Genomic DNA, 24146 nt, shown 5'->3' on the forward strand with positions numbered 1-24146 from the left:
AAACACAATTAAAAGAAAAACAAACAAACAAAAGCATTCCATACAAACCTGAAGGAAAAATTAATCTATGATCCAGATGTTTGTGAAGGTATATGAAAGAAAAACAGACAGGATAAGACCTTTAAGGATAAAGCGGTAAGTTTTCTGATATTTATTTTCCAAAAAGTGGGTGGGATTAGAAGTAAGATAAGCATCTATCAGTCCTAAATGAAAACAAAGAGGGACACTCATGATTCAAAGCAACCAATCAATCTATCATCAAGCTAGGCTTGCTGTAAGATTATAGGTACAGTTCTCATGTTAACTTTTTTAGATAATATTTTTAGACAAATTTTCTGGAAATGAGTAACAGAAATTTTTTGTTGTTGAAATAAAATGGTTCGGTTTCAAATCCTTTTTAATATTCTCCTTTCCCAGTTCTCTTCACCTCAATCCAGAAACCCCTCCATCCAGAGTTCATGTTTTCTTCCTTTTCTATTTTAGTGAAAACACACCACATTGATTGTAAGAATCTTACTAGATTTCCATTTGCTTTGCCTCAGCTCCTACATTAATCCAAACAATAAGGGCCTTTAAAACATTCATAAATAACCTGCTGCTGCTGGCACCTAGAAGCCGAGTGCAGCAATGTTAAGCAACAACAAATTTCATAGTTCAAGAGGCACAGTTAAGGAAAAAGGTTGCTCAGGAAATCACTCTTATTTAGCACAAAGATCCTTAAAAATTGCATGAAATCAGTCAAGTAACTATAGAAACCAATTTCTTCAGCTCCATATCACACGTCTCACACCTCAATTGTCTTTATTATCGTCTGCTGTCAGATCCTTAATCAGAAATGTGAACAGGCTTGATGATTTATTCAGCAGGGAAAAGAATCTGTAGGTCAAGTGAAAAATTTCACACACACACCCATACATACACCATGTCTTCAACCTTAGGTACTTTCATTTCCTTCTGTTCTCAGCAGCTCTGGGGGCAACTCCAGTGAGATCCAATATTAAGGCTCAATTAAAATAAGCTCCAATTAGTGGAGCTTTTTTCTCTGGGGCTAGAAAAGTCAGGAAATGGATATTGGGAAATGTAAAAAGTCAGCTACTGAGAGGAGGTTGCAGACATAAATGAACTTATTTGTTGATTTCTACAGTTGCTATGCAGAGGCCTCTGGGAGTAAAAGCTTAACCAGTCTAAGCTATAAACTAAAACCCCCGCAGCTAAACATGAACTGTGTGAAACAAGGGCTCCATTCCAGAACAGAAAACTGCTGGGCCCAGAAAATTAAAAGCCAGAGGCGTTTTCCATTTAAAACTAAATCCCAGTACCACCTCCCAGCCAAAGAATTATAAGCAGTATCAGATTTACAAAACGAACAATTACCCTGGAAAAATGTAGCCTATTGTACAGTCCCAGATGCTAAATCTCAGAAGTTTCTTTTCTTTCTTTTTTTTTTAATCCCACATTATATTCCTCCAAGTGTGCTGCTGTAGTTTACAAAGAGCCATTTCTAGACAGGCCTAAGCCTTGAAAATAAATTTTAAAAAGAGAGCACATAACTCATTGACCTCATTTGAAGTACTGCCCTTGCCTTCAGCAGTTCCTGTCCTTCCCCAAGGCTTCGGCAAATGGTATGCAACAGCAAAATAAACCCTGACCTAATTGCCAGGAGAGAGCTGCCAACCTTCCCTCAAACACAAAGACAAGCATGGTAACTTGAAAGTCCTACCTCTTTGGCTTTCTGCTTTAATCTCAGCTGTTCTGGATCTTCTTTATTGGAACGACTCTATCAAAGGAAAAGAAAATTTTAATAGAAATTACTAGCATCTAAACACCATAGTTGCCGTTAAATATTTAATAAATGACAATTTTCTCTTGTGATTGAAAACCTTAGCTCCAGGGGAAAATGCCTCAATCCAGTCTTGTGCTCTCCCTCCCACCTCCCCCTCCCTCTCATCATCTGGGCTGGCTGCTGCAGTTCTAGCCTGGAGGAAGCTTATAGAGAAAATGATGCTAACAATGTCAGTCAGGTCCAGTTGAGGCATGACGTTGGTCTTGTTGGAACACTAAAAACTGAAAAATGGATGGTAGAGATGAAGGAAAAGAAAAGGATAACTGTTGGCTCGAATGAATGAAAACAATCAACATTGGCTAATCCTTAGGTGAAGCCATTTTGGTAAAAAATATGGTATTTCAAGGACTATTGAAAACAAGAACGTGATGAACTTTGAACCAAATTTCTCTCTCTTCAAAAGTGTAATTTTTTAAAATTAAGAAATACATCCCAATGTTTTCATGAGAGTATCTTACCATCCTTGGGTCCTCTATAGCACTTAACAGAATGCTGTGCCCAAGAAAATGTTCAATAAATGTTTATTGAATGTCACTTTCCATACTGATTCAGTTTAACATTCAAAAAATGAATAATCTTACAGGACTGCTATAAGAAAAGAGCTACATTCTACATGTAATGCTATGATGGAACCAAAGGTAAGGAAAGAACAATATTTCTGACACTACAGACATTTGTCCACTGAAAAATATGCTGCAGATAGGTGTATTCTTCTTCTTAGTCTAATAGTCACCTAACTCCTTATAAACCTGAATATTCCACAACATTCAATAGCAGCTAACTAAAGATAGCTAACAAAATAAAAGCAAAAAGTATTTTCCTATTTACTTAGTTTAACTGATAACGTTTGATTTATCAGTACTTCTGTTAAAGGAAAACACAAGGAAGAAACTGTTTATATCTGAGTGCCTTCTAATTTTAAACACCTTAATTAAATACCTACATAAGATTCTACCGAAAGCTAATACATTTTTTCTTAATTTTGTCTCCAATCTAATAAAACAATTTCACTCTAGCCCAAACTAAGAAAACTCCCTTGTCATTCTACTTATGTTAGGAGAGAATGAGTATATGTGTATTCACATAAAAATATGGGTGTATATGTATGTGTGTACGTATATGTGTGTGTATATAATTTTTGCCACAGTATAAAATGGGCACATTTGGGTATCAAGTCTTTGTCAGTCAACCAATATTTATTGACTATCCATAGTATATATTCTACTCTGTGTGACATTGTTCTAGGCCTTGGAGATATAGAAATGAGGTAACAAGACAAAGTCTCTGCCTTCGAGTAACTTACATTTTAAGAAGAGAAAAATAAAATAATTTTATAGAAATTAAACACAGTTGTGAAATGTAAAACATTTACAATGGGGAAAAATAAAAAACAATGACTGATAGTGATAAGTACTATAAATAAAATAAAACAGGATAATGTGATAGAAAGAGGGGCGTACTTCTGTAGCCAGAACGGGATGGAAGACATCTCTGAGGAGTGACAACTGAGTAGAGATCTGAATGACAAGAAGGAGGCAGTCATATAAAGATATGGGGGAAGAACACTCTTAAGCAGAAGGTGCAGTCACTGCAGAAGCCAAAAAATGGGAATATGGTTGGCATACTTGAGGAAAGAAAGAAGGCTGGTGTGGTTGGAGCATAAAGAAAAGTTGAGAGATAAGGCTGGAGACAATGTGCCGTCTTCTAGGTCATGATGAGGAGTTGGGCTTTGATTCTAGTTGTAACAAAAAGCCACTGGAGGGTTTGGAGCACAGGTGTGAGATGCCACTGGCAGGACACTTTTGAAAGGTCACTCTGGCTGCCGTATAGATGACGCACTGTATGGATCCAAGACTGGAGGCACAGGCACACAGCAATTAGGAAGCTGTTCTAAAACAACTGCTGTAAATACAAGACTGAGAAAAAGATGAGGGCAACTTGAACCAGCGTCATAGAATATGATGATAAAAAACTAGATTGAAATACATGTTGGGGGTAGAGCCAACCAGATTTATTGATGGATTGGATATAGGGTGTGAAGTAAAGAGAGGAATCAAGAATGATGCCTAGGATTGTGGCCTAAGTAACTGGAAGGATAGAAAATTCCAACTTCCCGAGAAGGTAAAGACCAGAGCAGATTTGGGGAAAGGGAACTCAGTGTTCAGTTTTAGATGCTTCATTAGTAGCCTAGGATACAAACTTGGAGCACAAAGCAAGTCTGCTCTGTGACTGGAGCAGAATGAGTGAAGAAGGGAGGGACATGAGGAAAGTTCAGAGAGAGAGGTGGGTGTGTTTAAAAATTTGGTAGTAAGTTTGGATTTTATTTTAAGGCAAGAGGAAGTCACTGAAGGATTTTAAGCAACAGAGACACACATGATTTGTTACGAAAACACTATCCTGACAACAGTATGAAAAATGGATTGTAGAAGGAAAAGGACATTAGTTAGAAGACATTATAAAGGTCCAAGGGAAACATGACTCAGATCAGAGTGATGACAACAGTGATGAAGAGAAGGTGGTGGATACATTTTGGGAACTGAATAGGAAAGTGAACTGGATGTAGGGAGAGAAAAGAGGAAAAGGACTTAAAGATGACTCCTAGGTTTTTTTGGCTTGAACATCTGGGTGAATAATGATGTCATTTACTGAGTTAGAAAATCTGTAAGAGTAGAAGGTAAAACTATGAGAAAGTGAGAGCAACTATAATATACTACACCGGATAATAACTAAACAAGTATTTAAAGGTTTATAACCTTGTTTACAGCAGAGTAATTGGGAATAAAATACCAATAAACCACCTCGTTACATTGGCTGTGTGCTTGCTTATAATACTCAAGGGCTCGAGAAAGAGCATCTTCTTTCCCAGTGCAAGAGGGGTCAGAATGGGGACTGAGACCGTGCGACAGTGAGAAGCTGCACAGTGACAAGGTTGTGGGGCGCCTTGGCACATGAAGGTATAGAACAGAGGTCAAGAATGCAGGGTGATGAAGGGCTGGGGAAGACCCACCAAGGCATGGGCCAGTGGGCATGGCGGCCAATTACATGGGCAATGAAATGAGGGCAGGGGTAACAGTGGTAGCAGACAGAAGAGTCAGTCAGCATGGTTGCTTGGGAGATTAGTTACATTGATCAAATAACTAAATTGAGAACATAAGCAAATATATCGAGGATAATGAGAGTCAGGTTTCTGACTTCAGAGTAAGTACTTATAAACATGGAAAGGTTAAAGCTAGGAAGAACCCTAAGATATCACAGAGATATTCATATAAATTTATAGTTTTATAATGTACACACACAGTAAAATAGTTATAGATCTATGTTTGTGTGTTTATATAGATATGTGTACATATCACATACCATACATGTTTCCTAGATCTGTCCATTTGACAGGGTCTACATGTAATGATACTCTCTTAGCAATGAGCACACTGTAGGCTCTAATCTTGATTTCTGGATATCATCCTCAACTAAAAAGTATATGGTTCCTTGATGAACTGACTGATTCCAGGGCTGGGAAAGGATTAGTAAAAGCTGGGCCTGGAGTATCTTGTGCCTGAAAGTAAGGACATGCTCAGTGAATGATGGAAACATGATTAAAGGACAGAAGTGCCAGCTGGAAGGGTCTCCCACTCAGGAGCAATTTGAGCAACAAAATAAATAATGATAGTAATGGGTTACAACCTGTTGCATCAAACAGAAATCCACGAGCACATGTTGATATAAATGAATGCATGAATGTATGAATGAATGAATGAGAGAGAGGAAAGCTCTTCCACAAAGTAGAGTACTAATAAACATAGACGAGATGATGAGAATAAAGAATCACCATTTGGCAGCCATCACAGAGGTATCCGATTCACAGGTATCATCTATGGATGCTAAAGTTGCTCTGTGGAGTTTGATGAGGTATGGGATATTAGTATAATGCTATAATACCTTCCTACAGAAAACTAATTGATTACAAAGGGGGAAAGGGAAACTTTAAAATGGAGAGAACTGATCAAGGTTGCCTTTTGATAGAATCAGCTGAGAAGAATGAAGCATCATTTCTATGCATTCCCACCAAGAATGCATGACCCAAGTCAAGTTGTAAGGAAACATAAGATGAACCCAGGTTGACAGTCACCCTACAGAAGGTAAGGCTTGTACTCTTGTACTCCTGAAACTTGTCAAAGACATGAAAGAAAAAGAGTGAGAAGATCTGACTGAAGGAATCTGATGACAACTGAATAGACACACATTCCTGAATGGGAAAATGGACCATGAAGGAAAAAGAGGCTTGAAATAGCTGGTTAAATCTGAATAGGGTCTGTGGATTAGATGGTAGTGTCATGTTATTCACATCCTGACTTGGAAGCTTATACAGGAGAATGGCCTTGCTTTCGCAAATACATGCCAGAATGTTTAGGAATGATGAGACATCATGTCTGAAGCTTGCTTTCAAAAGGTTCAGAGAAAGACTAATTAGAGACAACAGTTCCACACCTTTGTGAATGTACGAGAAACCTCTGAATCCAAAGAAGAAAGAACAAAAGAAAGAGAATAATGATAACGGGAGTGTGCACCTGTGTACAGAAATGATAGATGGAGGAAATGCAGTAAAATGTTAAAAATGGGGAACCCCAACTGAAAAGGAGATGTATAGTTCTGGCAACTTTTCTGTAAGTATGAAATCATTTCAAAATAAATGAATTTTTAAAAAAGTGATTAGTATGTGACTAGGAACAAATATTCTAAAAGGGGAGGATTCCAGTAACATTGGAAATCAAAACTGAAGCGTTTAAAACAAAAAATAACACTAGTATCCAACCCTTAAGACTGCTCCCCAAGGCCTACAAAGAAATGTGCAGCAACAAAACGCAAACTATAATGGAACTAGCTCTCACTCCATCTGGCACTAATGGTCCAGGAAAATGCTTAAAGGAGGAAGAAAGAAAATCAATAATAGCCTTACCTGTTCTCTCTTTTAGTATCTCTCTAACCCATTCCTGCTCATCTTCTATTTTGTTTCATATAATCCTAATTATCCCTAATTTTTACCTATAACATTCATGTCCACTTTCCAAATTTTCCTCTCTCAACTTCAACTTGGCACATATTAAATCATATCCCTGAAAAGACCTTGAAAAATTTAAAAACATTTTTACTTGGGGAGGGGGAAGTGGTATGATGCTAGGCACACAGGAATTGAGAATGAGGAGACAAAAGATTATGTCTCATTAAACTAAATTAACTGAAAGCCACTGTACGACACCATCCTGTGGCTGTGAGAGAATTTATTAGTAATTTCATTTTAAGAAATCCTTCAGAGAAATCTAAAGGCCTAACAAAACCAAGATAGTCAACAAATGATAAAGCCAATTCTGACCTCCTTGCCAGGCTGTGTTCACTCATAAATCACATAGGACCTTACCTTGGCTGCTTTAAGTAACATTTCTCTTTCTTCTACATCCTTTCTATGCTTCTCCAGTTGATCTAGCTTTTCAAGAAATTTGAGCTGTGATCTGGTGTCATTAGACAGGATGTAATTTTCACTTGCCTGGGGAAAAAAAAAGTTTTATGATGATCCTAGGCAACACATTCTACATTAAGTCTTGTTATAAATCAGCTAAAGACAGTAACACAAACATAGGGAACTAAATTTACAGGAGGTAATATGTTTATTTCTGTTAAGCAAACAACAACAAAATAAGAACTTTAATCATCCTTAAAATTTGAGAGGTGATTAAGCATTGAAATTTCAAAGAGCTTTCCTAGTAAGCTTCATCCAGAGGGGAGGAAAAAGGAATTAAGCCAAGCAGATCCTAATAACTGGAAGTAGAAAGCAAGACAGTGCACCCTTTACCTATAATCTAAATCTTTTTATTTAAACTATCGTCCATCTGAGCAGACCTTAATGATTAATTAAATCGTAGGACTGTGAAAGACAAAAAATAAAAAACAATCATCTCACTGAAAAATATACCTAAGATGAAAGTTATCACCCTTGTTTCTATTGTTGAATTGGTCTAACCATGCCAAGTGAAGACAACTTCTACCAAAATACGACATAAGACAAAATGGCAAACATTAAAATCCTAAACCCTGTTGTAAGAATTTCCTTAAGCTATGGACTTGGGCAGAAACTACAGTCAAAGAAATTAAGTATACAATGTATAAATGAGAGTCATAATAGACAAATATAATTATTCATCTTCAATATTCCGTAAAATGATAAAATTTATACTGTTTCATTTATTCTGATATTCTACAGTGTAAAACAGTGCTTTACAATCTAAATATTTTGTAATTTTATCTGATATGACCACCTATCTCTCCTCCTTTAATATATGTATGCTTGTTGGGGGTGGGGTGACTTCCTGCCATCTACTCATTTCAGTAATTCAGACATCCAAGCTATAGGAGGGAGACTATAAAATAGGAAAACTGAATGTTTTTAAACGTTTAGTCCAACGGTCAGTGCGTAGCTTGGAAATCTGGGTACAGCACCATTCCCATCTTTGTTTTATCCCATGCTTATGGTTGATTCAATTAACTGGGACTGAGAAATTTCATATGCCCAAGATTCTTTTTAAATTAAATTTTTATTGTTGGTATTTAACTAGATCAAAAGAGTATTACATAGAATAATGAACAAGGATGTATTAGTGCTACTTATTTTATTTTGTGTTTAATACAAAAAGAATTCTCAAATGTTTTTAAAGTTAAATAATACAAGATAGAATATGGAATACATTATAAGCCAACCATACAGGCATAAACAGAATAACCAGTGGTTTCTTAAATACTTCATTTTTACCATTTTTGTGTTCATATACCCTGGAGATAATTTACTGACAGGATTTAATTTAAAAGGACAGCAAATGCTAAATTAAAAAGGCGCACAGACTTTCTAAATTTGAACCCAATCTCATTTCCATGCTAAGATTCCTTCTCTCTCTTCCAACTCAGTACAACTGCCTCTTGCTTAATGCATCCTTCCTTTACTCTTCCAGTCCTAAACAACTGAGTGTCTTCCCTACTTCTACTGAGTCTCCAACTTCATTTAAACAACAGTACCCCAATCTTATCATGATGCTTCCTGTCTACCCAGCTGGTCTAACTGAAGTCTTCTTGCACCACACAGTCAGGTGGTTTAGCAGTGAAAATATAAGGACTCAGACCAAACAATAACATCATCAAGTGAATCCCATCTAAAGAAAGTACTACAGCCCCTTTCAACTGGAAAACATGAAGTTTCTCCACAGCCACTGGCACGTAGAAGACTCTAACATATCTTCAGTGGGAAAAAACCTGGCAGCAAGATCAAAAGCTTTGTATCACATGTGTCACTTTCTACTTGTTTACTTAAATCTCAGTTTATGGACTATGATTAATTAGAGAATTATGTCTAACCAGGTGAAAGATTATCAAAAGTAGAGGGATTTCAAATGGAAAGAGATGGTGGGATTTTGCTTTTAATAAAAGTAGCTCACTTTTGTGAAATTCATGGAGTAAAATTTCCCATACTGTACAGATAAAAATAAATCCTATCAGGGATGAGCTGAAATGTAAGGACAGGGCTCAATCTGTGACACAAAGATTATTACAATCAAAGTCTACAAAATAAGTATATAATTTTGAACTAGATCCAAATATAATTAAATGATTATTATTTCTGTTTAAAGAAGGATGATCGTGTAGCTGCTTTTCTATATGTGCAAATTCACACAGCTGTGAATTAGCTGTATTAAGGAATAAGTGTGGGGAAAGGCGGACAGGGGAAAATCAATCAGGATAGGCAGTGTCAAGACAGAAGGTTAAGAAGGTATTAGCTTTAAGCTAAGTTACTGAGTTTCTAAGTGGGGTAGATACTATCCATTTTGCCTGGGGCAACTAAACCCTTGGAATATGTGTTATTGATATACACTAGAAGAACTACTCCACCTGAAGGCTATACATAATAGAGCTTTGGATGGCATTCTGGATAGTAAACATTACTTGGAAAAATTCTATTCCATACTAAATGCACATGCTACATTTTGTATAGAAACTGCCTACTGTAAATGAAAGTGCACTCATGTATATCTGAAACAACAGGGTGCTTGAGGCAGGAAAAGGGGAGAATCCAGATGTGAAAAATTATAAGGCTCTTTAAAACGTTACAGTAAAAAGACAAAAAGGAAGACTAATCCCCCCACATCCCAAAAGTGAAGGTAAATTGTTATCAATTTAAATTAGGTTACTGCAAATTCAGGATGCTAATTGTAATCCCCAAGGTAACCACTAAGAAAATATCTAAAAAATACACACACACACACACACACACACACACACACCCACACACACACACACACCCACACACACACACACACCCACACACACACACACACACACACACACACACACGTGCAAAGGGAATCAAAACAATATACAACGAAAAACATCAAACAAAAAAGAAGGCAGTAGTAAAGGAATGCCAAAAAAAGCCGTAAGACACACACAAAAACAGAAATAGCAGAAGTAAGTTTTTCCTTAATCAGTAATTACTTTAAATGTGAATGGATAAACTCCTCAATCAAAAGGTAAAGACTGACAGAATGGATAAAAAGCAAAATCCAACTATATGCTGTCTACAAGATATTGGCTTTAGATAAAAGCAAAAATAGGCTGCAAGTCAAAGGATGGAAAAAAAATATTCCATGCAAATAATAACCAAAAGAAAGCAGGGGTGGTTATACTAATATCAGCCAAGACAGACTTTGTGTCAAAAACTGTTAAAAGAGACAGGACATTATATACTGACAAAAGAGTGAATTCACCAAGAAGATATAACAAGAAGATATACACACTAGACAACAGAGCCCCCAAATATATGAAGCAAACACTGACAGAACTAAAGAGAAATAGTTTTACAATAGTAGTTGAAGTCTTCAATACCCTACTTTCAATACTGGATTGAATACTTATACAGAATATCAATATGGAAATAGAGGACCTAACACTATAAACCAACTAGATCTAACAGACATATATGAACACTCCTCCCCAACAACAGAATACACATTCTTCTCAAGTGCACATGGAACATTCTCCAAGACAGACCATATGTTAGGCCACAAAACAAGCCTCAATAAATTTAAAATGATTGAATTGTGCTAAGAATATTCTCTGACAACAATGGAATGAAGCTAGAAATCAACAACAGAATGAAAACTGGAAATTTCACGAATATGTGGAAATTAAACAACATACTCTCAAATAACCAATGAAATAAAGAGATCTCAAGGGAAATTAGAAAATACCTAAGAAATGAATGAAAACAAAAATACAATGTACCAAAATGTATAGAATGCAGCAAAAGCAGTGCTCAGAGAGAATTTTATAGCAATAAATAAATGCCTACATTAAAAGGGTAGATCTTAAATCAGTAACCAACCTTATATCTTCAGGAAACAAAATGAGAAATGAAAGTAGGATCATTACCACTGACCTTACAGAAATAAAAAGGATTATTAGAGAATACTATGAACAACTGTATGCCAACAAATTAAATAACCTAGAAGAAATGGACAAATTCCAGAAGCACACAAAAATAAATACTGATAGTAGGGGTTTTTTCACAGCCTTTTCTGATGATCATATATTTTTAAGTCAGTCCAGCAAATTCTCACAAAGATTTATACAAGTGAGGACCTCAGCAACTATAAATAGTTCTTCCAAAGTTCTAAATGAAGCAGAAAGGAGAGAAAACAGAATGATTTCCTCCAGGAAATTTACTGGTGGTAGAGTGGCTGATCTTCCCTAGATTGCTTTTAACCTATGTGTAGGACATCATGACAATGACCATTCTTGCAAACTCAAAACCTTATAAGGTTACCCATATACCACACTGTACAAAATCTACCTATGAACATTTCTTGATATAGGGGGAAAAGGTTATCTTTTTCAACCCTCATTACCCAATACATTTGTTCTCCATCCAAACCATAATGCAAATAAATCTAATGCTTTCATCTTGATGATGGCAAGTGATTTGGTTCACACTACTAGGGATAAGATAGGCTATTCTTGTATTTAATTTTTTATAAAAGTGGTCAATATAAATAATGAGTGGCACCAATATTAGCACTCAATGCAATCATTTAACTTATTAAAAGGAACAGGAGTGCTAGCAGAGAACGGATCACTGAAGAGAACACAGCTATCCAATACATTATCCCTTCTAACATATCCTCCCTCCCAGTCAAGAGCTTTAGGAGGAGAAGCCTCAGGCAGAACAGATGCAAATTTCAATGTAGAGTGACATAGAAGCTTTGGATACCATTTGAAACCCTATTTTATTTGTCATGTAAGCGTATCTAAATAAGGCAAGTTAGGAATGAGACTTTTATTTTCTACCAATATGAAATATGTCTCGACCATTTCCTTGAAAAAATATACTTAGAATATGAATCCACATCAAAAAACTACCTTTAACACAACAAAGAAGAGACAGAAGAGTTTGTTCTTCTTTAAGGATTTCCTTTACCTTGTAAGTTGTCATTCGATGCTGAGCGATTGTAGTCAGTTTTTCTAGAAGGCCTCGTAATCGCTCCTGTGTTGCATGGGAGATCAAGTTCACAGCATCAGAGTTAAGTTCTGTAATGTCATGCTTTTTACCTGTGGAAGCAGAGAAAATCCATTACGTGTTTTAGTAGTGGCTGATAATTGAAATAATTAGCACAGCAGGTATTCTGTTCCCCCTGGAAGTCATACCCATTATGAATAAAGGTTTGGAGATTATGATTTTCCTGGTAAAGTCACAACTTCAAAGATCTTAGACATTACATTAATAAAACCTAGCCTGAAGCCTCAGAAAATATAGACATTGTTTCACTTAGCCTCTAGACTCATTCTCCTTGCAAGGTCATTTATAGGACAAAGTTAATAAGAACACAAATCAAGTCTAGTGTTCAGGGAGGAAAATGGTAACTGCAGAAATCAGTGCTATATTCTGTTAATTTTAGTCATTAAAAAAATAGAAAATTACATTTTGCCGTTTGACACTGTTAACAATTTATGACATTTATTTCAGTTAATTCAGATTGTGAGTCTCTGTTAATAACTTGTCTGCATGACACACCTATACACCTTTTGTCCATTACCAATCATGCTTATTTTGCACTAACTCATGTTCCATAAGCTGACCTGGTAATTAATTTACAAGTTGAAATGGGTTCAAAGCCTCATCATTTTACCCATCAATTTGAAAAATTTCTCTTTCACTATATCTCTTTCCATAAATAAACCAAACTTCTATTCTTCCTTCTGCTAACTAGGAGGAAAGTTTCAAGAAAACAATTTGGACCACATACCCCAAAGTAGAAGCTCATTTATAAATCAACCTTATCAGTTTTTAAATAGTAATTCTCCAGCTCAGTGAAACTACCTGTATCATCAGAGACCTAACTCTAAAGATACAGGTAATTAGGTAATCTCATTTAAATGAGCTTTTAAATAGTGCTATTGTGTTTGTTTTTAACATATGCATTTATAGAAATTTAAAATATATTATTGTTTGATTTTGCACTCTATCTGAAACATACTCATATACTCAAAGTGTGAATGAGTATTGCAAAAAACAAGCTTTAATTAAAAGCTAACAATTCTTAAACACATTCTTTGACATTATTCTATAACAAATGTTCAACTTAATTCAAAATGTGGGCTATAGTAAATCACACAGGAAAACGATATAAAATGATTCAGCTTCTCCTATAACAAACTTTCAAAACAAAGCAGTTCATTACTTTGTAGCAAAAATGAATTAATCACCAAGTTATGATTCAAGGGGGGGAAAAACACTGAAAAGTCAAATCTACTTTACTAAAACATCAGCATAAACAAATAGTGGGGGCCTTCTACAGAAGGAATAATGCAATTTCAAAACAATCCAGTGATTAAAATTATAAGTAAACATAGAGTATATAGAGGATGACATGCCAGTTAATGCCTAAAGAAAGTGAACATTTAAGAATATAGTGTTGGGCTTCCCTAGTGGCGCAGTGGTTCAGAATCTGCCTGCTAATGCAGGGGACACGGGTTTGAGCCCTGGTCTGGGAGGATCCCACATGCCGCGGAGCAACTGGGCCCGTGAGCCACAACTACTGAGCCTGCGCGTCTGGAGCCTGTGCTCTGCAGCAAGAGAGGCCGCGACAGTGAGAGGCCCGCGCACCGTGATGAAGAGTGGCCCCCGCTTGCCACAACTAGAGAAAGCCCTCGCACAGAAACAAAGACCCAACACAGCCATAAATAAAAAAAGAATATAATAGTGTTTGGGGAGAAACTTTGAAAATAATTTCATATGTATTTACAAAACAGAAACCTACGCTAAAGAAATATCCATATTTTTAAAATACTAAAAATAAACAAGTACTGGGAGTTGCAATCAATTCCAGGGCTTAGTGAACAATCAAACATTCTAATATCTTCACTAAACTGATGATAACACATAAGAGAGTTACAAGTTAAAGTCTCACTTTAAAATAAAACACTCCCTTTAGTAAAGTCACCATCGACTGTTTAAGGCCATCTAGTAGGTGTTTGCAAGCTTACTATGTGATTTTTACAGAATGTCTGTGCAATTTAATTCAGGTAATTAGCAAAAAAGGAAGAACATTGGCATGTTTACTCCCCTAACATATTCAAGTAAGAAAATCTTCCTCCCCAAATTCTTTGGGTTACTTTATAATTCCTGTTATTAAGAAATGGTCTTGGTTCTGATCTGTTCTGTAAACATGGAACATTTTATTGTACATGAAAAAATTTTATTGTATTAAATAAAAAACATTTTATTGTAAATGAAAAAATTCCTAGAAATATATAACTCCATTCACTCTATGGTTTTTGTTTTTGTTTTAAAAGCTTAAGTAATTTAGAGGGAAGAAGTTTTGCAATTTTCCATCATATTAAATGACAAGTTGTTGTTTTATCATCAAGAACTGAAAATACAAAAAGTTCTCCCCAGAATTCTCCTTGAAAGCAGAGGTTAGCAAACTAAATCTAGTCTCTCTTTATAGATAAAGTTTGATGGCAATACAGTCTTTTCTATTTGTTCATATGCTGTCTACAGTTGCTTCTGTAACTTAACAGCAGAGGTAAGCGTTTGCAACACAGACTACATGGCCCACAAAGTGGCGAATATTTACGATCTGGTCCTTTGCAGGAAAAAATATTGTCAATCCCTGTCCTAAATGATGGAAAATGCTCTGTCAAACTAAAAGTTTTCCTATCATATAATCGAGGTTTAAGTCAAGCTAGAAATAAAATTTAGAAGGGGGGCAGGGAATTGCTAAAACTAAGTATGAATCTACTTCTACTCCACCAGTTCTAAATAATTATATGGCTAAAAGGAGTTAAAACACCAGTAAATTTTCCAAGCCATCACACAAAGATATTTGCTTAGGCTTATTTCAAAATTAAGGAACCATCTCCTATACAATACAAAATACAATGCAAGAAGAAAACGAAAGAGAAAGAAAGAGAGGGAGGGAGGGAAGGAGGAGGAGGAGGGAGAAATCAAACAAAACACAAGCAAACAGCAAACAAACATTTTACAATTAGCTCTTCTGAATTTCTATCCCTTTGAACTACTGTAAATTCTAGTTTTTCAAGATAAAAGAAGGATAACATATAACCAACTTAAATTAGAGGTGAAAAAAGTGATAATTTGAATAACATACAGTAGGAGCTCACATATTTCTTTATTGAGTAATTGTGAAGTAAACTTAGAATATGTAATAGTAATGCATTTTGAAGTCCTTAAATATACCATGGATGTATCAAAAATCTGAAACCTTCACATTTTTGTGTTAGGCCTTCAACACAGAATGTAAAGGTTCTTAGTCAAGCATACTAAAAGGTCACTGGTACTGGCCCCTCAAATTGGACATGGGTGAAGGAAGAGAGCTAGAGGAGACTCCAGTAAGTCCCTGTGTCAGGACACAAGAAGTGGGGTAACTCACGTGCAACAATCTCTCTCCAATCTGTCTCTTTTTTCAGTTATCACTGCAAGCTTGGTATTAAACAACAACAAAAAAGCTGTTTGCCTCCAGAATAAAACTGGTATGTTCTCTTCCATTTCCTTTCACATACTTCAGGCCACCCAGCAACTACTCCTGGCCAGAGAGAACTCTGATATTCTAGTTCAGTTCTTTTACGGTAAGGATGGGTTCGAATTTCAGTGTTGAGATGAGGAAAAAGGGACTAACTCTCATTGGTTGTTTCTTTATTTCATAAAAACAAACTTGTAATAAGTTACATGCCTAAAGCCCAACCAAGGAAGAACAGCACAGAAAAAAATAGTATATCATAAGCATATATTCATTTTTTACACATCTATTCTCCCATTAAGATGAATAAAATATTAACGTCTATTATCTACACCAGAAACCATAGGTTACATGATTTAAGTTACATTAATAACTTTTAAAATAAAATACTTTTTTCTATAACACCCATGAAATCTTGATTACTTCCAGAGCCTTTAAGCCTCAGAATTCCCAGAAAAACCAACCCAGGCTATCTCTTTTGATAACATTTTCCTTGGAAGAGACAGTCCTATCAGGTCAATAATCATACTTACCAATGTCTAAAATTCTCTTTTGTAGAGGTCCAATGAAAAGAAACGGTTCATCTTTACATGACTGAACAAGTGTGCCAACCAATTCAGAGTTTGTTGCTAAGATGCAGGCATTTTCTTCACTGAGGTTGACCCCTGCCATGGAAGTCACATCATTGATGTCATCTTCATCTCTAATAGAAAAAAAAAGAAAGCTTTCAGTGGTTGTGGTATGTGAATGAGTGATTTAAGACAGCAAAGAATTATAGATCTCTCCTTATAACTAAAGACATTATTTTACTCAATTTATCCAAGCAAGAGAAGTAAAGCATGGCTATCTTTCCCTGTCAGCCTTTAAAATTCACTGGTGTTTCTAACCACTAGTGTACATTTAATATCAGAAAGATGAATCAGAAGCAACTTTTGTCTCCTAGTGCCCATCTCTCCCACTCTCAGTTTAGTAAATAAGATAGTCTAAGAGGGATTTGGAAGTTATACTAAGTTATCCACAAATTGAGGGTAATGAAAGAATGAAATAAAAACAGACTTCTTTGTTTTCATCCAAGATGATTTAAAAACCCCTCAGATATCCCCAGTGCAGTCCACTGTTCCACTGAGGAGGAGAAATCCCCCAATCCCGAAAGGTCCATACCCATGTAAAAGCCCTTGAAAAGAAGCTTTCTAGACTAGCTATTCTGAAACCATATGGTTAAAAGTAGTTTTGTTTTTCCGCTTCAGACTTTTGGTGTGCTCCACCTGTACCAATTGAATTCATTAAACCACCTCCTCAAGCAAGTGGCTGCAAAGGGCTTATATTTAAAATATAAAATTATTTTATACACACATATGCAAAAGACATACATATAAAAACACAAAATATGTTTGAGCTCCTTGCATTGTCCCAGCAAAATTAAATAGTTGCTTTTATCTAACAGAATTGCTACATGGCTACAGTACTAAGATGAGTATATATGTTTCAGGATAGAGAAGTGAGAGACAAAAACCTAAAATTCCCTTATGGCATTCTTAACACCCTGTAATAACAAGCATGTTACTGATCATAACTCATGTACCAATGCATAACATAATTTACACAAACATGATTATATAAAAAACATATTGTTTCTATTTATTGCATGGGCCGAAAGATATATCATGCAGTTTCATGTCAACGGATTTAAATTATGAACCTCCTTGTGGTAATGCATTTATGCACAAAAAAGGGATATAAAGTATAACTGTCAAGCGCTCAAGATACGAAGGCCTCTGGTGTTCAGCTTTAAAAAGCAGCATGTTAGGAGTGAGAGGGAAAGAGCCCCTACTCACACAGGTATGAGAGATTCAAACTAAATGAAAGAAAGTTAAGTGCTGGACATAGCAGTTGCAAGTGGAGAGAAAGAACAAAGGTCTCACAATCTGAACACTATATTTAAAGACCTAACATTAAAAGGTATGTCTGTGTAATGGAGAAAAGAAAAAAATTTTAATTAGTATCTCAAATCAACCAAATGAAACACGCAATATAAATAAACTGTATGGGGACTTCCCTGGTGGTCCAGTGGATAAGACTCCGTGCTCCCAATGCAGGGGGCCTAGGTTTGAACCCTGGTCAGGGAACTAGAGCCCACATGCCACAACTTAAAGAGCCCACATGCTGCAACTAAAGATCCTGCATGCCGCAATGAAGATCCCACGTGTTGCAACTAAGACCTGGCACAGTCAAATACATAAATATTAAAAAAAAAAAAACTATATGAAAATGGTTGGACTCCACCTCATCAAATGTCACAGAGGTTCTGTCAGAGGGATGGTATGAGAATGGTTCTAAGAATCAATTTACCAACTATGAAAACAAAGAAGTATTCCAGAAACATCTAACCATTTAAAGTCTAAAGTGTAAGACGTAGAGAATGGACATGAGGACATAGGGAGGGGGAAGGGTAAGCTGGGATGAAGTGAGAGAGTGGCATGGACATATATACACCACCAAATGTAAAATAGATAGCTAGTGGGAAGCAGCCGCATAGCACAGGGAGATCAGCTCAGTGCTTTGTGACCAGCTCAGTGCTTTGTGACACCTAGAGGGTGGGAGGGAGATGCAAGACGGAGGAGATATGGGGATATATGTATATGTATAGCTGATTCACTTTATTATACAGCAGAAACTAACACACCATTGTAAAGCAATTATACTCCAATAAAGATGTTTAAAAAATAAATAAAATCTAAAGCATAAGAACAGTAGAAACCATAAACCTAAAGATGGACCAAGGTCTGAGTAAAAAAAGTATTTTAAAAGGTCTGAGTAAAAAATATTTAAAAAACCCCCAAGTATCAAGAAAATGAAAAGACAAGCCACACAATGGGAGAAAATATTTGTAAAAGACATATCTGATAAAGGACTGTTATTCAAAACATATAAAGAACTCTTAAAACTCAACAATATGAAAACAAACAGATTAAAAAATGGGCCAAAGACCTAATAGACACCTCACCAAAAAGATGTGCAGATGGCAAACAAGCACATGAAAAGATGCTCCACATCCTATGTCACCAGGGAAATGCAGATTAAAACAATGAGATACCATTACACGCCTATCAGAATGGCCAAAATCCTGAACACGGACAGCACCAAATGCTGATGAGGGTGTGGAGCAACAGGAACTCTCATTCATTGCTGGTAGGAATGCAAAATGGTACAGCTACTATGAAAGACAGTTTGGCAGTTTATTACAAAACTAAACATACTCTTACCATATGATCCAGCAGTTAAACTGCTTAGTACTAACCCAAAGGAGCTGAAAATTTATGTTCACACAAAAACCTGTACATGGATGTTTATAGCACATATACTCTTAATTGTCAAAACTTGGAAACAACCAAGATGTCATTCAGCAGGTGATTGGATAAATAAACTGTGGTAAATTCAAACAATGGAATATTATTGAGTCCTAAAAAGAAATGGTATCATAACATGAAAAGACTAGAGGAACCTTAAATGTACATTATTAAGTGAAGTAAGCCAATCTGAAAAGGCTACATACTGATGATTCCAGCTATATGACATTCTGGAAAACGCAAATTATGGAGACAATAAAATGACCAGTGGTTGCCAGGGGTTAGCAGAGAGGGATGAATATGCAGAAAACAGAGGACTTCTAGGACAGTGAAATATATAGTATCTGTATGATACTATAATGGTCAATACATGTCATTACACATTTGTCAAAACCCACAGAATGTACCACACACCAAGTGAACTGTAAGGTAAACTATGAACTTTGGGTGATAATGATGTCTCGATGCAGGTTCATCAATTGTAACTAACAGACCACTCTGGTGGGGGATGCGGATAATGGGGGAGGCTGTGCATGTGCTGCCATTTTCTACAACGTCCAAATCAATTTTTTGCTACGAACCGAAAACTACTCTAAGAAACAGTCTATTTAAAACAAAAAGGCCAAGTACAAATCGATGAAAAGTCAGGTCACTCCAAAAGAAAATACCAACCAGTTACTTAACACCTTTAGGACTCAAATTTTTCTTCCTTTAAAAAATGAATAACTTAGATTAGGTATTTTCTAAGGTCACTCTCAGCCACTTAAAAGAATGAGGCAGCTCTCTTTGGCCAGACACAGAACAAATGCCAAGGTGTATTGTGAAGTGGGAAAAAAACTAAACAAAACATAACAAGGTATAGAACAGACTGCACCTTGAAAAAAATACACACACACACACACACACACACACGGGCATAACATATCTCTGGATGCACAAGAAATTCTCTGGAGAGGGAAACAGGGAAGCATGGATAGGAAGAAGATTTCATTTATACCACATCATACTCCTTTCTACCCTTTGAATGTTGTAGTATATACACAGATTACCCAATCAAATGGTTAGTGATATTTTAAAAAATAATATATAAATAAACAGAGAAAGAAAACTGGAGACAGAAAAATATTATGAAGTTTAGACATATGGCCTCATCTTTCCTTTAAAAAAAATCAGAATTGTATAAGGTACACAGCACATGGCCTTTACACACATAAACACAACACTGATTGTTCACAATCTCAGCTGTTTGCTAGGTACACAGGCCCTGTAAACTGCACCCTGCTTCCATAGGTGAGGTCCCACATAGCCCCTGCTGAAATCTCACATACAGACTGGAGAGACCAGTACCAGGCCTCCTTACTACCAGTACCATGCACAGTACTAGAACTGAACAGAACTCAATGTTCAGTGAGGAGACTGTCCCATGTCTTTTAGAATCTTCTTGCAGCCCTTCTCTGAACTAAGAAGGGAGCTAAACACCTAATAAGATTTGTTCTTGCCTACCCACCCACCCAATTTGGCCCCAAGCTGAACACAGCTCCCTCTACTTCAGCTGCCAGTTGCTACGGTTACAGAGGGTAGCAGGAATAGAGGAAGACCCCTACTGAGGGAAGAGGAAAAGGTACCACAATAAACAGTACCTGAACCACTTAAAACTTCCTCTAAGAAAGGAGACAGACTAAAGGAAAGCAAAGACAACACAATGTTGTAGCAGCATTATTGATAAGGCTAAATATTGTAAGATAGGCCAAGGCAGTAATAAAGGCTTTGATGCTGAGGCGTATTTGTGATTCTGGGTTGGCTCAATTTTAAAGGAAAAGAAAGTGAGAACCTCCAAATCGCATCTTCAAGACTTCTGGTCTAATGCAGTATGTCTTTTAATGAAGGTGCTGTGAAAGATAACCTGTTTCATTTTAAAAGACATACAAAAAGGAAATTTAATAGTGCTTCAATAGAAAAAGGCTTCCAACTCAAGATTTTGTGGGGAGTAATAGGTTAATATGCAAAAATTAAAGTAGCATTACCCAATTATCATTAATACCTTGCATTTTGGTTTCTGAAACTGATCTAATTCTTCAGCTTTTTGTAAAGTTAACCATTGCTTGTACCTACCTTCTTAAATCTCTTCTACCCTTTTAAGATCTATAATAGCATCAGACTAATTTTTCTATAGTAGAGAAAATCACATTACTTTCCTATTCAAAAACATTTCATGGGGCTTCCCTGGTGGCGCAGTGGTTGAGAGTCCGCCTGCTGATGCAGGGGACATGGGTTCATGCCCTGGTCCAGGAAGATCCCACATGCCGCGGAGCGGCTGGGCCCGTGACCCATGGCCACTGAGCCTGCGTGTCCAGAGCCTGTGCTCCGCAATGGGAGAAGCCACAACAGTGAGAGGCCCGCGTACCGCAAAAAAAACAAAAAACAAACATTTCATGATCCTATGAGCTCAACCTGATATTCAAGGCCTTCCAAGTAATGACCTTAACTTAGCACTCTTACCTCCCATTCCTCACCATAAAATAGCTCCTACTGATTTTGGCTTTCCTGTTCTAGTCTTTAGCTCCTCTTGCTTTATTATCTTTCAGCTGTCAGTGCCTTATCTATATTCCAGACCTATTTCAAATGCCTACTTTGGAAATGTTGGTTTAACTTATCTTTATACTTTTAAAGCATCTGTCCAATTGCTACATCTTTTGAATTTCCAAGGGTACATTTTGTCTCTGTTATGGTAGGTCTTATTCTGTCTTCCAATAGTCAACTATTTGCCTTATACTTCAACCAGACTAATTTTATTGATCATATTAATCACTCTCATCACCTATCGTTTCTAGCAGAGTAGTCATAAATGGTACTTAAATATTTGAGGAATTTGTATGTGCTCAGAACAGCATGCTGTTTATCTGTGACAATGTATTAGGAAGTAGAAGAATGGTGGGTAAAAAAAGATGAGTCAAACTGCCTACCGTGAAATCCTGACTCTGCCACTTACTGTCTATATGAAATAAAGCAAATTAATTAACCTCTCTAGGCCTGCATCATAAGTAAAATGGAGACAATAACAATCCCCACATCTGAGACTGAGGATTGAAGGAAGCAATCATATCATGAAAAAAAGGAGTCCCTTTAATATATAAAGAGCTCCTACCAATAACTAAGGAAAAGACCTAAAATCCTTAGGTCTTGGAAAAATGGATGAAACATAGAAATCTTCAGCTAATGAAAAATTTTAAATGACTCAAATATAAGATGTTTTACCCTACTCATAAGAAAAATGTAAGACACAATTTTTCACCTGTTAGATTGGTAAAGTTCACGAGAACATGTGGAAATATGATACCTTAAGCTTTGTTGCTCAGAGTATAATTTGTTAAGCCAACTCCACTGAGGGTTATTTGACATTATCTAATTTATAAACTGCTCTTTCTAGGAAAACGATAGTCATTGCAACTCCGTTTTCTGAGTACAAAACACTGGAAACAACCTAAATATCTATCATTATGTAACTTTGTTTAAAACATCAAATCACAATGATTATATACTGATATAGAATAATCTGCAAGATTTATTACTACTAAGTTGTAAATATCAAAATGGGTTGGCCAAAAAGTTCATTTGGGTTTTTCCATTACATCTTACAGAAAAACCCGAACAAACTTTCTGGCCAAACCAATAAAACATCATATATTGTATCCTGCCATCTATGTTGAAAAGATTCTATCTAGAGAGATATGCAAGAAATTGATAACAGTGGTTGGCTCTAGGCTGAGAACCTGGGCAGCAGAGGGAAAATGATGCAAGAGAGAACCTTATTTTTTTCCCACTGTATATCCTTTCGAATGCTATACAAAATGTATGTATTATCTAGTCAAATAAATAAATAATTCGCTTAAAAGGTATAAACAAAAAAAATTTATTTTAAGAAGATCAAGTTCTTCCTTTAGGTTACTAATCCCTGGTTAAATAAGGTTATTACCTTCAATATTCTTTTTTCACCACCCTTGGGCATAACCTCGCTACATTACCACAGCCAGCTTACAAACCCTGCTTTCTTCCTTCTATGACTTTTTTAAAGGTATCTTTCCTCATAGGAAATTCCCTTTCCTCTTTTTAACTCAAACACAGCATAGGATATTGCAGTATTTCTCAAACTTCAGTGACTGTAGGAACTACTTACGAGTATATTCCTTTGCAGTTCATTCAGCATGTAAGCACAAAGATAATTTTTTCTAAATCACATTTTACTATGAAAAAATCTGCCTAAAAACTATGAAAGACTTCACAATCTCATCTCTAAGTCTTCATTCATGTAATTTCGCTGTGAGGAATGTTTAAGAACCTAATTTCTAACAAGATTTAGCATAAAGCGACTCCTTCAAGAAGATTTTTTTGTTGTTGAATTTTAACCCTAGATTTAGAGTTTATCTGGGCACAGCTCAGAAGGATGTTTCTTCCGTCTCCTGACTTTCCAAGATTTTGTCACCAGAGACTGTTTTCTCTCTCTTTAAGTCCTTACTTGAATGATTAATCATCTATATTATGTCATACTCTATATAACAAGTATATATCATTGATACACTTGTATATATAAGGACAGACTCTTAATAAATACATAATGAAACAATTAATTACATATGAATCAAGGTAGAGCACATGTTTAATCTACACTAGAGAATCTGATTCCTGCAATATGAAAAAATGGGACATTAAAGTTGGTGGAATGATATTATCTGTGCAAACGGCATGTAACCTTGTCCTATATTATTTTCTAAGTGTCTTTTAAAGCAAATTTTTAAAAAACCTATTCATTCCTAGCTGGTAAAATACCTTCTAAGTTATGTAAGTATATATTAATATACATATATATATTATTCATCCATAAATATT

At 36.0% G+C, this 24146-nt stretch overlaps 1 protein-coding gene across 1 annotated transcript in view; it reads right to left on the reverse strand.

The window, feature by feature from the left end:
- Window positions 1-974: 974 nt before the first annotated feature.
- TAF4B (TATA-box binding protein associated factor 4b) overlaps window positions 975-24146 on the reverse strand; it is a 68067-nt gene continuing 44895 nt past the window's right edge. Inside the window, exons 10-14 of the mRNA XM_024757910.1 lie at window positions 16449-16618; window positions 12354-12484; window positions 7257-7382; window positions 1721-1777; window positions 975-1048 (exon numbers count right to left, since the gene is read on the reverse strand). Coding sequence (XP_024613678.1) covers window positions 1025-1048; window positions 1721-1777; window positions 7257-7382; window positions 12354-12484; window positions 16449-16618 — 508 coding nt within the window. The 3' untranslated portion in view covers window positions 975-1024. The remainder of the gene's footprint in view (window positions 1049-1720; window positions 1778-7256; window positions 7383-12353; window positions 12485-16448; window positions 16619-24146) is intronic.

Source organism: Neophocaena asiaeorientalis, unplaced genomic scaffold (assembly GCF_003031525.2).
Source record: "Neophocaena asiaeorientalis asiaeorientalis breed wild unplaced genomic scaffold, Neophocaena_asiaeorientalis_V1.1 scaffold142, whole genome shotgun sequence".
NCBI classification, from domain to species: domain Eukaryota; kingdom Metazoa; phylum Chordata; class Mammalia; order Artiodactyla; family Phocoenidae; genus Neophocaena; species Neophocaena asiaeorientalis.